The following is a 14,100-nucleotide window of genomic DNA, read 5'->3' on the forward strand; positions in this document are numbered from 1 at the left end:
GAACAGTTTAACAACTTCAGGCGTCTTTATGTTGTTCAGACGACCTGAGAGGGAAGATTCATGTTCTGTATCCACTGACAGAAGTAATCTGACTGTGCAGGAATATTCTGTTACAAGGAAAAGTTCTGTAAAAGTATAAAAATCATTGGCATCAAAATAAGAATGACATGAAGGATCATTCATGTGATGTTTATTAAGCGTATAAAGTGATCATATTTCAGCACACGACAGAACAGAGTCGAACATACTGACTGCTGGTAAACCTTAAAACAGTAAACATGAATAAACTAAGAGTGATAAAAAAAACAAAAAACACTGAAACGCTGAAAAAAGCTTCAGGAACAAACAAACGTGACTGCTGCGAAATACAAAACGCAACACAACACAGGAAAAGTGCAAAAGCCTGCGTGGCCGAGCGTCACGGTGATGAATGATCAGTGCAAACAGCAGCTTCACAAAAACACACGTCTCAATTCACAGATTCAACAAATCGTCTCACTTTCTCGTCTCACTTCAAACTTTTCCCTGAATTTAGATTCTCAGTCGTCGTGAAATCACCGACACCTGAGTCCAGTTCCTCTCTGATGTCCACAGGAAGCAGCCGCGTCACATCTGAGCTGCAGCTTCAGCTGCTGGAGTCGTGCAAATATTTATCAACAAGTGGTTTAAAAAATGAATATTTAATGACGCATTTTATGTCTTACTAATCTAATATTTACTCTGATGAAGCAAATGTTCATTTTATTCACTTCTGCTGCTGATAGAAACTCCTCAGATACAGAATGAAGCACATGAAGTCTGTTCTGTGTTTCGTCTCATGGACTTCATGTCGATGGTTTAGTCGGAGGTTTGAGGTAACAGAGTATAAATACTCAGTTACTCTCCTCCAGTTCATGTTTCATGTCTGTGTCCTCTGAGTCTCTGTGTGGCTTCTCCTCTCTACACCTGAACTTTCTCCTCCTCATGGCTTCAGAACAGCCTTGTTACTTCAGTTTGATGCATCTGAGGTGAATTCTGGATTCTTGTTATTTCCCAGCATCATCAGACTGATGTGGACCAATCAGACGCAGCGAGACGAGACAAAGACGTAAAAGCCGTAAGAAGCCGTAAACAGACAGAGAGGGAGGCTGGAATGTGGAGAAAAGGCGTGTTAGTGTCTCGTATCTGCAGAGAGTTTCTGATTTTCTCTCTTTGTTGCTGCTCGGGACGCTTTACCAACCCAACATGTGTCTATTTGACGTCCTGGGAATGAGACTCAACAATCAACTGTCTCTGTGGTGCGTTCAGGAACAGCTGGGACAAATCCTACTGATTCTACCTTTAACTTTAGACAGACTGTGTGGACTCTGGTTGGGCGCAGCGGACGGTTCAGATGGAGCCGACTCATCGTGTCCGGTGACTTCGACTGAGTTTCTGCTGACGATCAAATCAAAGAAAACTTACTGAAATATTCCTTTAAAGATTCAGGACGTAAATCTTCCTGTAATACTTTTCTAACTCAGACACTTCAAACTAACCTGACATAAAAAAATAAGATTCTGTCTCTTTGGTCTTTGTGCTCCTTCAGTCACTTCAGCGTCATGTAGTCAGACCTCCTTCTTGTTAAAGGCTCAGTTCACCCAAATAACAAACCAAGAAACCAAGACCTGTATCATCTCCCTCTAGTGGCATGTAGCTTCAGCTGAGTTTAGTTTTTATCATTTTTGATTAGAAAATAGTCCAAATGAAGGTTTGTGGATTATCTGGATCATTTCTAAATAAATTCATAGTACTGAGGTGAGGAAACGTTGGAGAACCTGGACATATAACACCAGAATCACCACACAGAAGACGTGTTTATGTACTTTGGTGAACTGGCCCTTTAAAATAAAAGCTATCCAAACACAGATATGACTGTTAATACTTCATGATAATTAAAATCAAGCAGAGAACTTAAAAGCAACTTGAAACCAACAAAATGTTTCACTCACGGTGTGTTTTTAAACTCACAGCCAATCAGATAGCTGCTGTGTGACATCACGTCAGTGTAACGAGGCTGTGGCTTTAATTAAGCTCAGTGATTAGAGGAACTGAACGCTGCCGACAGTCCGCGCTCAGTTCACCCAGGCGTAGGCGTACAGGCCGTTCTCCTTCCACAGCCGACACCGATCGGCTGAGTAGTCCTGGACCGCCGTCAGGCGGTCAGACAGGAGAGCAGTGGATGATGGGTATTCAGGCCATTCAGCCTCCATCTTACCTGTAAGAAAGAGAAAAGGGGAGCATCAACAATCATCAGTTAAAGCTTTACCTTCATCCTCATTAGTCAGCGCTGAGGTCGACCCGTTTGAGAGGCAGGAAGTGTCCGGACCTGTCTTGGCGAAGTGGACGAGGTGGCGTGTGATGAGACTCTGGAAGTTCTTGTCTTCAGCAGAGAGCGGTTTGCCCAGGATGAACTCCAGCCCTCCGAAGAACGAAATGATGTCCAGACAGTGGAAGGAGAAGCGGCTGGGGAACGACAGCAGGTTGCTGGAGACGTTCACCGGGCCTGACGGTGTGTGGGTCACCAGGTACCGATACACGGGACTCTTCAGGGCCGCTGCAGGCAGAGAGAGGGTCAACATGGTTAGCTTAAAGGAACAGTTCACCTGAAAACTGTGAATCCAGTCTTCATCTCCTCCCACCGTGCTGATGACAGTGTGTTCATGGTGACACACAACACGTCTCAGCAGACACATTCACTGTGGCTTTGATTCATTTCATGAGATATTAAAGAAAACACAGAATCGTCCTTTATGTTGCTTTTGTTGATGTCATTCAGCTCTGGAAGCTTCAGGAAACAGAATATTTAGGTTGTTCTGTTCTGAGTCTTATTCATCGTCAGACCAGATCAGCTGTTATTCTAAAGAAAAGAAAAAAACGAGGCTGTACGACGTACAAAACCCAGTGAAGCGTGCGGCAGAATCACCCAGGATGCCCTGCAGTTGCCTCTCACAACAGTTAAATGTCAGTTTACTCAGAGCTTCAGCGCTGACGGAGCCTAACGAGCCCCACAGGCACCAAAACCTCCACGAAGCTCAATCCTGCTGCACCGAGACTCACCGAGCAGCCGCAGCAAACAGCAGGATGTTGTTCGTTACTCAGAATAAAACAAACTGCATCCTTTACTGTTACTCTCACAAACATCTGACCTGCCTGGAGGCCGATCATCTGACCTCGGGCGTGAGCACTGTTTTCATACAGACTCCAGAACTGAAACGAAGCCCGTCTTTGTTTGTTCACCCTGAGCCGAGCAGCTCCAGAGCCTGCCGCTGTTACAGAACCAGATCAGACGTGATGGTTCACATCATGACGCTGAGGTCTGTGTGTTTTTAAAACAAACATCTAACTGTCACGGAGCTCCTGACTCATCAAACATCCTGGAGGTGACAGAAGTTTTCTGCTCTAATAATAATAATAATAATAATAATAATAATAATAATTACTCCATCACCATCAGTAAACAGAGAGAGCCTGTATTCAGGAAGGAGACTCAGATCTGTTTGGTTGTCAGACTGAACGCCATCACGCCGTCACACACAGTCGCCTCGGTTGCAGCTGTGTCACTATCTCTGCTGGTGGATGAGTAACGTTCACACAGACGGCGAGGCAGAATATCGCCACTACAGAGCGAGCGGGGCTGGAGTTTACCTGCAGCCCTCTGGGCCACGTCGTTGTTGGGACAGGTGACCCTGATGTCGGACACCATGGTGGTGTAGGCCCTCTCTGGGCAGCGGTCCGTGGTGGGGCAGGGGGCGGAGGGCGGGTACAGCTTCAGAGCGGCGGTGGGGAGACTCTCGTTGAAGGACTGAAGTTTCTCTGTGTGGAGGAGAGAAGACAGAACAACATCCTGAATATGAACCCAGAGCATTTTAATTTGAGTAAAGTGACGTCCACGTTCACAACGGCCTCCATGTTTGAACCAGGATGGATTGTTACTCTTCACTTCAATGACCTCACTCAGTTCTTGTCAAGCCTGGATTTAAATTTAATGACTCTGAAGACATTTTTGGTTTCTTCTAAAAGGAAACACTGCTTCTCCGGCTGAAGGCATTTTCTCAGACTCGGCCGCAGCACATGTTCATTAAATATTCAGCTGCTTTCTGTGCACATCAGCTAGCATGACATGCTAACATGAATGCTCGGACCGGCACTGAACCAAGTCGACCCCGTGCTGCTCTAAGTGCTGCAGAGAGTCTGAGAACAGTGCAGTAATATGTAACTCTGCTGTGTAACATGTCATCCAGCATCACATCTTAAACCCACTGGGTTAAATGGTTTTTTGTCTTTATTTTTATCCCAACATTTCATTTTTGCCTCATGGTGGAAATAAAGACTCTCTGACCGATGTTTGTTTGAAGGACTGAACTGAATGTCCTGATTGTTGATGGGTGCAGATCTGGGATCAGTGATATCACTCAGCAGGTGAAGCACCATTTTATATGACAGATGGGTTATCTTGTTGGCCTACTTACATTTTATTGGGTAATTTATTATTCATGTCCCTGAGTTCAAGATGAGTCATCAGAAACATGAATATGTCGAACAGGAGGATTCTGATATGAAAAATATTCTCTGACATGTATTTTTTTGAACTTTAAAGCTCGGGATTGGTCAGTTATTATGAAAACATTATTTATTTTACTAAAGAACATTTATATCAACAGTAAGTCTAATGTTGTGACTGATAAAAGAACAAGAGTCCTGTGTCTGAGTTCACAGCTGCTGAGCCTAAAAAACGAGCAGCTGCAGTGACGTCCAGCAGCTAACACAGTAACGTTAGCACGTTAGCATATGGTCATGACCTTTCACAGTCGCTACCTCAGCCGAGGAAGAAACTTGGATGGGTCCCAGCCCAGAACAGACCTCATCAGCTCTGCTGCTGATCCAGATAGACAGAAAGATCCAGGATTTTATTCTTGCTTTCTTTAACACTGTGACTTTTTGTTGAAGTTTTCCCTTAATTCTCAGGGAATGATGCACCTTGATGAAAACTCTTCATGTTCATGTGTTCATGAGTGGCTCTGGACGAACGCCTGGAAACAGAAGCTGGGATTTTCTGTGCTGGGTGAATTTCAAATGTGATTTTTTTTTTACTGACTCGAGCTTTAGAAGATAACTGACCCATCAACAGGAGGTCACAGGTACGGTGTCTTTAAGTGTGACCATATTTTGCACTTTGCATCATCTGCTAGCTAATTAAACTGTTGCTGTTTATCTTCTTCAGCTTCAGCTGCAGAACCACTGCCCTCTGGACCAGAACCGGGTCAACACCAACTTACATGATTCAATATCTGGCCACATATGAGACACTTTAAACAAAGTGTACAGAGGGGTCTGTGTGAGTCTGGAGTTTGCTGTCAACCACCATCATCCACATCTGTAAATCCTTCATCAGTGTCACATCATCAGTGTGCTGTTACCTGTCACAAACCAGCTGTAGTCCTCCCAGGTCCACGTGGAGATGTTCTGAGCCGCGGGGCTGCAGAAGGAAACACGGAGTCAGACTGATCACAGTAACGACTGACAGTGATGAAGCTGAACCAGACGAGCTCTCACCTGAAGTCTTCCTCCTGCTCCGTCGACCCGATGACAAACGGAACGTCGCTGTAGTCTCCTTTCTGCTCCCAAACCTCAAAAGGTGGAGCTTCGAGGACGTAGCCGTCCACCACCACCACCGGGCCAACAAAGCGCCCTTTGACGGGGAGGTCGACCAGGTCGTCTGCTGCCCAGGACGGGTACTCCTGCCACGGGACGGCCTGACGACAAACAGAGGAGAAGATGGAGCTCGTGTTCAGCTCTAATAATTTGATGTTTATGCATTTTTTCCCCAGACGTTGTTGATGATGTGAGCGTGGAAGAGAATCAGAAACAGGATTTAAACAACGTTCTTTGTTTGTGTATTTCTTCAGATCAGAAGAACATTTCACTGAAGAGACACAACAACACACACACACACACAACAACACACACATTTCATATCAGCGCCTGAACTGTTATAAATATATAATCGTCTCTGTCTCACTCTAAAAGCTTCTCTTTGTGTTGTGTCTCCTCCTGTCTGGAACATGTTTTGTGATTTTAATTTTATTTTTATGCAGCCCGGGGCCACTGAAAGGTCATATTAATAAATAATAACGATAGTTAAATAATTCAACCAAGAGTATGACAAAAAGCTTCCTTAAACCACCAATAAGTTGACAAGAAGCATTTAAACTGTTGTTTTATGGATCATTTGTGCCGATGTTCAGCATTTCTGATTATCGATATTTTGTGACGGACTTAAATAAATAAATTAATTCAAATATGCACAACTCTGTTAACACAGTCTGACTGGTTACACACAGTGGAAGAGAGAGAACTGTTACATGTTTGAATATCAGTGATTACTGCCCGGTTCCAAATATCAGTTATAGATCTCCGTATTGATCTATAATCAATACCTGAGAAAAACAGGTATTGGTTTTTTATCTTTTCATTGGAAAATAAAGAGGTGGAGGAAAATCTTATTCTTCTTTAAATTAACAAATTAAACACAAAATTCTTACAGAAATTTCTCTCCTGGTTTATTTTCTGAAACCAATAAATCAAATAAAAACATTTGAATAAAAGCAAATTAAACTCTCTTGATGTATAAGAGCAGTAACGTGGAGTCTGATGAGTTCTGTAATTATTAAAGTTCTGTTCTGCACCGAGTCATAAAATACATTATTCAGAAGTCGTCCTGACGTTTATGTTGAGCGAAGCTCTTTTTAAAATGACTTTTCTTCTCTGTTCAATATCTTTTATTGAATAAATCTGAGTGAAGGTGAGGAACACCTCTGTGAAGAGCTCAGCCTCTGGAGAAACAAAAAGTTCAAACATTTCAAATTCTTTCATTAAGTTTAGTGTCCGGCTTTCTTCATTAACAATTGCAGGAAAATTAGAAACATTCAGGTGCTCCAATATCTGGAGGTGACAAAATGATCCATCTGAGCAATTTCAAACATTTATCACGCCGTCTCATTATGTCATAAAGACGAGCTGTGAATCACATATTTTACTGGAGCCTCACGTATTGAAGAGAATATTAAAGAGAGTAACTACCGCGCTGTATTTTTGTGTTATTAGATTTTTCCAGAAGGCCCGACCGCCCGTCTGCTTTCATACACTTTACAGGACGACTCCAGCTGAGTGGAGGGGAGGTGGAGGAGATGGAGGAGGTGCAGAGGAGGTGCAGGAGGTGGAGGAGATGGAGGAGGTGGAGGAGGTGCAGAGGAGGTGGAGGAGGTGGAGGAGGTGCAGAGGAGATGGAGGAGGTGCAGAGGAGGTGGAGAGGAGGTGCAGAGGAGGTGGAGGAGATGGAGGAGGTGGAGGAGGTGGAGGAGGTGCAGAGGAGGTGGAGGAGATGGAGGATGTGGAGGAGATGGAGGAGGTGGAGGAGGTGCAGAGGAGGTGGAGGAGGTGGAGGAGGTGCAGAGGAGGTGGAGGAGATGGAGGAGGTGGAGGAGGTGCAGAGGAGGTGGAGGAGATGGAGGAGATGGAGGAGGTGGAGGAGGTGCAGAGGCGGTGGAGGAGGTGGAGGAGGTGCAGAGGAGGTGGAGGAGATGGAGGAGGTGGAGGAGATGGAGGAGGTGCAGAGGAGGTGGAGGAGGTGGAGGAGATGGAGGAGGTGGAGGAGATGGAGGAGGTGCAGAGGAGGTGGAGGAGATGGAGGAGGTGGAGGAGGTGGAGGAGGTGCAGAGGAGGTGGAGGAGGTGGAGGAGATGGAGGAGGTGGAGGAGATGGAGGAGGTGGAGGAGATGGAGGAGGTGCAGAGGAGGTGGAGGAGATGGAGGAGGTGGAGGAGGTGGAGGAGGTGCAGAGGCGGTGGAGGAGGTGGAGGAGGTGCAGAGGAGGTGGAGGAGATGGAGGAGGTGGAGGAGATGGAGGAGGTGCAGAGGAGGTGGAGGAGATGGAGGAGGTGCAGAGGAGGTGCAGAGGAGGTGGAGGAGGTGCAGAGGAGGTGCAGAGGAGGTGGAGGAGTTGGAGGAGGTGGAGGAGGTGCAGAGGAGGTGTAGAGGAGGTGGAGGCGGGGCTGAGGAGGTGCAGAGGAGGTGGAGGAGGTGGAGGAGATGGAGGAGATGGAGGAGGTGGAGGAGGTGCAGAGGAGGTGCAGAGGAGGTGCAGAGGAGGTGGAGGAGGTGGAGGAGGTGGAGGAGATGGAGGAGGTGGAGGAGGTGCAGAGGAGGTGGAGGAGGTGGAGGAGATGGAGGAGGTGGAGGAGATGGAGGAGGTGGAGGAGGTGGAGGAGGTGCAGAGGAGGTGGAGGAGGTGGAGGAGGTGGAGGAGGTGCAGAGGAGGTGGAGGAGGTGGAGGAGGTGGAGGAGATGGAGGAGGTGGAGGAGGTGCAGAGGAGGTGCAGAGGAGGTGGAGGAGATGGAGGAGGTGGAGGAGGTGCAGAGGAGGTGGAGGAGGTGGAGGAGGTGCAGAGGAGGTGGAGGAGGTGGAGGAGGTGCAGAGGAGATGGAGGAGGTGGAGGAGGTGGAGGAGGTGCAGAGGAGGTGGAGGAGGTGGAGGAGATGGAGGAGGTGGAGGAGGTGGAGGAGGTGCAGAGGAGGTGGAGGAGGTGGAGGAGATGGAGGAGGTGCAGAGGAGGTGGAGGAGATGGAGGAGATGGAGGAGGTGCAGAGGAGATGGAGGAGGTGCAGAGGAGGTGGAGGAGGTGGAGGAGATGGAGGAGGTGGAGGAGATGGAGGAGGTGCAGAGGAGGTGGAGGAGATGGAGGAGGTGCAGAGGAGGTGGAGGAGATGGAGGAGGTGGAGGAGGTGGAGGAGGTGCAGAGGAGGTGGAGGAGGTGCAGAGGAGGTGGAGGAGATGGAGGAGGTGGAGGAGATGGAGGAGGTGCAGAGGAGGTGCAGAGGAGGTGGAGGAGGTGCAGAGGAGGTGCAGAGGAGGTGGAGGAGATGGAGGAGGTGGAGGAGGTGCAGAGGAGGTGTAGAGGAGGTGGAGGAGGTGCAGAGGAGGTGCAGAGGAGGTGGAGGAGGTGGAGGAGATGGAGGAGATGGAGGAGGTGGAGGAGGTGCAGAGGAGGTGCAGAGGAGGTGGAGGAGGTGGAGGAGATGGAGGAGGTGGAGGAGGTGCAGAGGAGGTGGAGGAGGTGGAGGAGATGGAGGAGGTGGAGGAGGTGGAGGAGATGGAGGAGGTGGAGGAGGTGGAGGAGGTGCAGAGGAGGTGGAGGAGGTGGAGGAGGTGCAGAGGAGGTGGAGGAGGTGGAGGAGGTGGAGGAGATGGAGGAGGTGGAGGAGGTGCAGAGGAGGTGCAGAGGAGGTGGAGGAGATGGAGGAGGTGGAGGAGGTGCAGAGGAGGTGGAGGAGGTGGAGGAGGTGGAGGAGGTGGAGGAGATGGAGGAGGTGGAGGAGGTGCAGAGGAGGTGCAGAGGAGGTGGAGGAGGTGGGGGAAATGGAGGCGTCGTACCTGCAGGACCTGTCTGATGGACAGACTTCTGAGGCAGCTCAGGTCTCTGCAGCCCGTCTTCTTCAGGAACACCAGGTTGTCGGACTCGGCGTCCTCCAGCGAGGCGTTGTAGACAGACGAGCCGCTCATGTCCACCGCCGCGTGGAAGAGACCCTTCGCCAGCGGTGACATCATCAGGGTCCACACTGATGTCCCACCTGAGACAGAGTCCTTGTTTAGCTTCAACTCACTTGCTTTGCTTTTTTTGTTGGTTTATTTCTCTCCTCTGTATAATTCTCCTGAATCTAATCTTCAGTAATCAAGACAGGATATAAAAGAATACGAGGATCCAATCCGACTACAGAAGTAAGTGTAGGAAATATTTAAATCATGATAACAAGTATTTAGAAAGAGTTTCTGTAACTGTTTCAGATAATCTGGACCTCTTAACTCTCATCAAATATCATCACTGATCACTTTCAGTGTTTATCATCTATATATTTTCTCATTCTGTCCAAAATAAAAAATGTTTCTCTTGTGGTCGAATGAGGACGAGCTTATTTTTAAAGATGTATTTAAAGCTGCATGTAACCATAACTTTTGTTCATTCATCATTTTATTTATTTACCAACTGACAACTTGTTTAAGCCCAATTTCCAAATACAGTTGGGAAGTTTCGTTTCTTTGTAATTCATCAAGTTAATAAATAATAAAAGTTAGTTTATGCTTCGTATAAAGCTTGGTCGATGTATTAATGGGCCAAATATAACGTCCTTTCACAGATATATCAGTATCTGTGTATATGTTGTCCAACATGAATCCTTTTAAAAACTCATTAAAAAAGTCTTTTAAATTCTTAAGGTAGCAGCTTGATCAATCGATCGACTGACTGATTGATAACCAGACTGGAGGCAGACTTGATCTCCAGCACAGATTTAGTCACTCCAGGAGCTGGAGATGAAATGTGAAACTCCAGGTCTGACAGAAACGAAACATCATGTACTTTTTATTTTTGACTGTTTTGTACCTGAGCTCTGTCCAAATATGGTCACTTTGTCAGGATCTCCTCCGAACAGGTGGATGTTCTTCTGGACCCACTTCAGAGCGGCGATCTGGTCCAGGAAGCCGTAGTTCCCTGTGAAGATGTGGATCGATTAGAAACCTGCTTTTGATGTGGCCTTGTTTCTGCCGTCCCATTTTCTCTGTCGGAAACAGAACCGGCTCGATGTAGCTGGAACTAAATTTAACTGTTTTCAAGCCGAGGGAGCGAGTAACTGGGCCACGAGATCGGGAGGATTCAAAATTAGAAATGTGAGAGCGGGCCGAGCTGCGCCCGGGAGATGAGAATCGCCATCGTGTCGCGGGAGGCTCGCTCATTTAACAGGTCGCTTCACATCAAGGTCACAGCCGCAGATCTGGATTATGTAACAGAAATGACGCAGCTTGACTCACATTTGGAGTCTCACAGTGAAGGAAACAACAAACTTTAAGAAACGGACACGTTTATCTGATTCACATTAACATTCATCAAGTATTCACATCTTCATGGAAACGTGTGGACTCGTACAGACATTCAGTCGGACTGGAAGCCTGATTTAAACACCATCAATATTTCAACAGCCTGTGTAAGTAACGGCCTCTTCACTCACACGACTTCTTAACCACAACACAATGAACTGAAACAGTCACATATAAGCTCTTAAAAGTTTTCTGGAGCTCAACAACAATTAGAACGACTTCCTAAACGTCTTAACACTAATTTGTAGAGCATGTGAAGAACTGGACTGCCTTCAACACCAAAGTAAAAAAGGAACTGAAACCAAACAAAACCAACACGAAATGAAAGAAACTCTTCACTAAATAAATACATTTGACAATAAATACACCAAAAATAACTCTTCCCCCACCGTTCTTACATCCCTGCGAGTTCTTAGTTAATCTGTATGATGGATGAAAGCATGTGATCTATTTTCAAAAACCTGAGTTCACAGATGTACGTCTGTATGAGCTCTGAGTTTCAGAGTCATCAGGGCCACTTGAGAAACATCTTCAAGAAACTGAAACACGTCCAGTTGCCTGCGATACAGCACTTAGAATTAATGGTAAACAGACGTGGAGATGGAAAAAGCTCCTGGGAGTAAACTGCAGCATGAAATAGCTGCTAGCTACTTTAGATTGATAAGATCTGAAGTTGGTCTGTTTGTGTAGGAGGGCAGGAGTGGAATCTTTCTTCACTTAACAGGTGCAGGAACCTTGTTGCAGCTCTTTGGTAGATGAAGACAAACGTAATTTGACTGTTAAGGGTTTAAAAGCAGGCCTCATCATGTTGTTTCTTCAGGAGTGTATTTGTGTCTCAGGCATGAGTTTGTGATGTTAGCTCACCTCACTTCACCTTCCCCCCACAGCAGTGTTTACATCATCCGTCTCCAGTAAAACTGACCTGAGATCAACCCCAGCAGAGCTCCTCTCTGACTGACCTGAGGTGTTTTTCGGAGAACCTTCCCTCAGCAGCTCCAGCGCAAGGAAGCCGAAGGCGTTGAGTCTGTAGTTGAAGCTGACGTAAACCACTCCTGTGTCGGCCGCGAGCTGCTCTGTGGGCGAGTAGGCCGGCTCGCCTCCACTGAGCGCGTGCAGCCCTCCTCCGTGGATCCAGACCATGACGGGCAGTTTGGCATCGGGCTGCAGCGTGGGCGTCCACACGTTGATGAAGAGGCAGTCCTCCTGGCCCATCACCCTCCCCGTGCGCAACAGCGGATGCACCTGAGGGCACATGCTGCGGAAGCGGCCCGCGTCCATCACCCCGCTCCTGCACACCGGCTCGGCCGGAGGGGCCCAACGCAGGGTACCAACGGGCGGAGCGGCGTAGGGCATGCCTTTAAAGGTGTAGGCGCCATTCTTCTGTAAGAGAAGGATTCAACAGTGACGTTAAAGCTCCATCAGCTCACTGCAGGGAAAGATAAAGTGACGGGCAGCACATGAAAGAAACCTGGAGTCACGTTAACAGTCTGAACTCACGTGTCTTCCTCTGAACTCTCCGCAGTGAGTCGTCACCTGGGCGACGCCCGGCGGCAGCGTCTGGGCCACGTAGCCCAGGTAGGTGGCGAGAGAGAGCAGAGCGAGCACGCCGACGCAGATGAGGAAGATGCAGCGTCTGGAGAGCACCAGGAGGGGGTTGATGTAGTGTCTGTGACGGACGTACTGCACCTCCTCCTCGTCCTCCTCCTGCACCAGGTAGCGGTACTCCGTCCTCTCCGGGACCTCGAACGCATCCTCATTCATTTTCACTCTGACACACAGGAACAGAAAACTCAAGTTCAACAACTGATCTGACTTATTCTAAACACAGACACATGAGAGTCATCCCTACAACACTGTCACAACTGCAGAATACTGCAATAATTGATTTTACTATCCAGTCCTCTCACTCCTGAGGGGCTTCAGGAGAGAATTCAAATGTTCTGTTAAATATTGTGTATCATGATGGAAAACACTGTCAAATCATAACAATCATAACAATATCGTAATATCCAAGTAAAAGTAACACATACAATTAGATGTATATTATGTAAAATACGTGTATATCATTAACTGTCAGTTAGCAGTACAATGGGCAAAACAACAAAACAAGATAAAAACTCAAACGAAAACACGTGTTTACTTTCACTACTTCAGTCCAGACTCACTGTGCTGCAGCTCACACACAAGTTAAGGATGTGAGTACTTCCTCCCCCACTGGACACTGTTGTGTTCACACAGTTGTGTTGTGTTCACACAGTTGTGTTGTGTAATTCTGGGCCAGGACGCGCGCGCACATGCACGTTTCCCCCCCCAAAAAAAGGAAGCAGCAAAATCTGTGAGGAACAATCAGAGGAAACGACGAGAGGAGAGTCAGACTGCAGGAAAAGTGAATATTAATATAATAACACACGTTTCTTCTTTGCACACAACATGTTGTTATTATCATATATATTAGGCTTCGTGTTCTAGAAGATAACATCAGTCTGTTGACAGCCACACCGCCGTCAGCGTCACTAACTGCAAACTGTCCTGACAATTTAAACACGCCAGACTCCGTTCATAAAACACTCATTTATATTGCTTTAACGGGCGTCGAGCACCTTTCATGTTTTCAGCCTCAAACAAAAACTTCTCCTGCAGTTTTCTTTAAAAAACAAACCTTCGTCCAGCTCGACGGGCAGAAACACTTCAGCCTGCTGCAGAACACACACACACACACACACACACACACACACACACACACACACACACACACACACAGTCAGATACTCACCATGTCCTGTAAACACAACACATTGAAGAACAAAGTGCCCAAAACTAAAGTTGACGCATTTAGTTTGCAGTTTGGGCGGAGCGCAGTGCGCATGTCCTCAATCTGATCCGTGACAGTTAAAGGGACAGTACACTAATCTGTCAGTGGTGGAGGAAGAACTCAGACCAGTCACTTCAGTTAAAGCACAAAACTGCCTTGAAAATGTTACTTTAGTAAAATTATGTAATTATTATCAGGAAAATGTACTTAAAGTACTCAGAGTAAAAGTACACAGTGCAGTAAAATGTCCTCTGAAACCGTTCAGATGTTTTATCTGAACTTGTTAGATGATTGTGACTCATGCATTAATAGTAAATGATCAACCAGATCAAGATCAATCA

At 47.0% G+C, this 14,100-nt stretch overlaps 1 protein-coding gene across 3 annotated transcripts; it reads right to left on the minus strand.

Annotated features, from left to right (window-relative positions):
• Nucleotides 1-1,974: 1,974 nt before the first annotated feature.
• Nucleotides 1,975-13,858, minus strand: si:ch211-71n6.4 (para-nitrobenzyl esterase). Of its 3 annotated transcripts, none has more exons than XM_037096188.1 (11): nt 13,721-13,858; nt 13,113-13,280; nt 12,445-12,715; nt 11,907-12,327; nt 10,457-10,564; nt 9,451-9,647; nt 5,575-5,774; nt 5,439-5,497; nt 3,667-3,834; nt 2,348-2,575; nt 1,975-2,236 (listed from the first exon to the last, which is right to left on the minus strand). In XM_037096188.1, the coding sequence occupies exons 3-11, from the start codon at nt 12,706-12,708 to the stop codon at nt 2,094-2,096; spliced, it is 1,788 nt and encodes a 595-aa protein (XP_036952083.1). In that variant the 5' UTR covers nt 12,709-12,715; nt 13,113-13,280; nt 13,721-13,858; the 3' UTR covers nt 1,975-2,093. The 3 variants fall into 3 exon arrangements, with proteins under 3 accessions (XP_036952083.1, XP_036952085.1, XP_036952084.1); XM_037096190.1 differs by having other exon boundaries at nt 13,088-13,280; XM_037096189.1 differs by having other exon boundaries at nt 13,607-13,721.
• Between the last annotated feature and the right edge of the window lie 242 nt (nt 13,859-14,100).

The sequence above is a fragment of the Acanthopagrus latus genome, chromosome 4 (assembly GCF_904848185.1).
Source record: "Acanthopagrus latus isolate v.2019 chromosome 4, fAcaLat1.1, whole genome shotgun sequence".
Lineage (NCBI taxonomy): Eukaryota > Metazoa > Chordata > Actinopteri > Spariformes > Sparidae > Acanthopagrus > Acanthopagrus latus.

Coding starts and splice junctions, on each gene's coding strand:
- si:ch211-71n6.4 (XM_037096188.1), bottom strand. CDS start 12,708: ATGAATGAGGATGCGTTCGAGGTCCCGGAGAGGACGGAGTACCGCTAC. Junction 12,328..12,444: donor GAGAGTTCAGAGGAAGACAC/GTGAGTTCAGAC, acceptor CTTCTCTTACAG/AAGAATGGCGCCTACACCTT. Junction 9,648..10,456: donor CATATTTGGACAGAGCTCAG/GTACAAAACAGT, acceptor ACTCTGTCTCAG/GTGGGACATCAGTGTGGACC.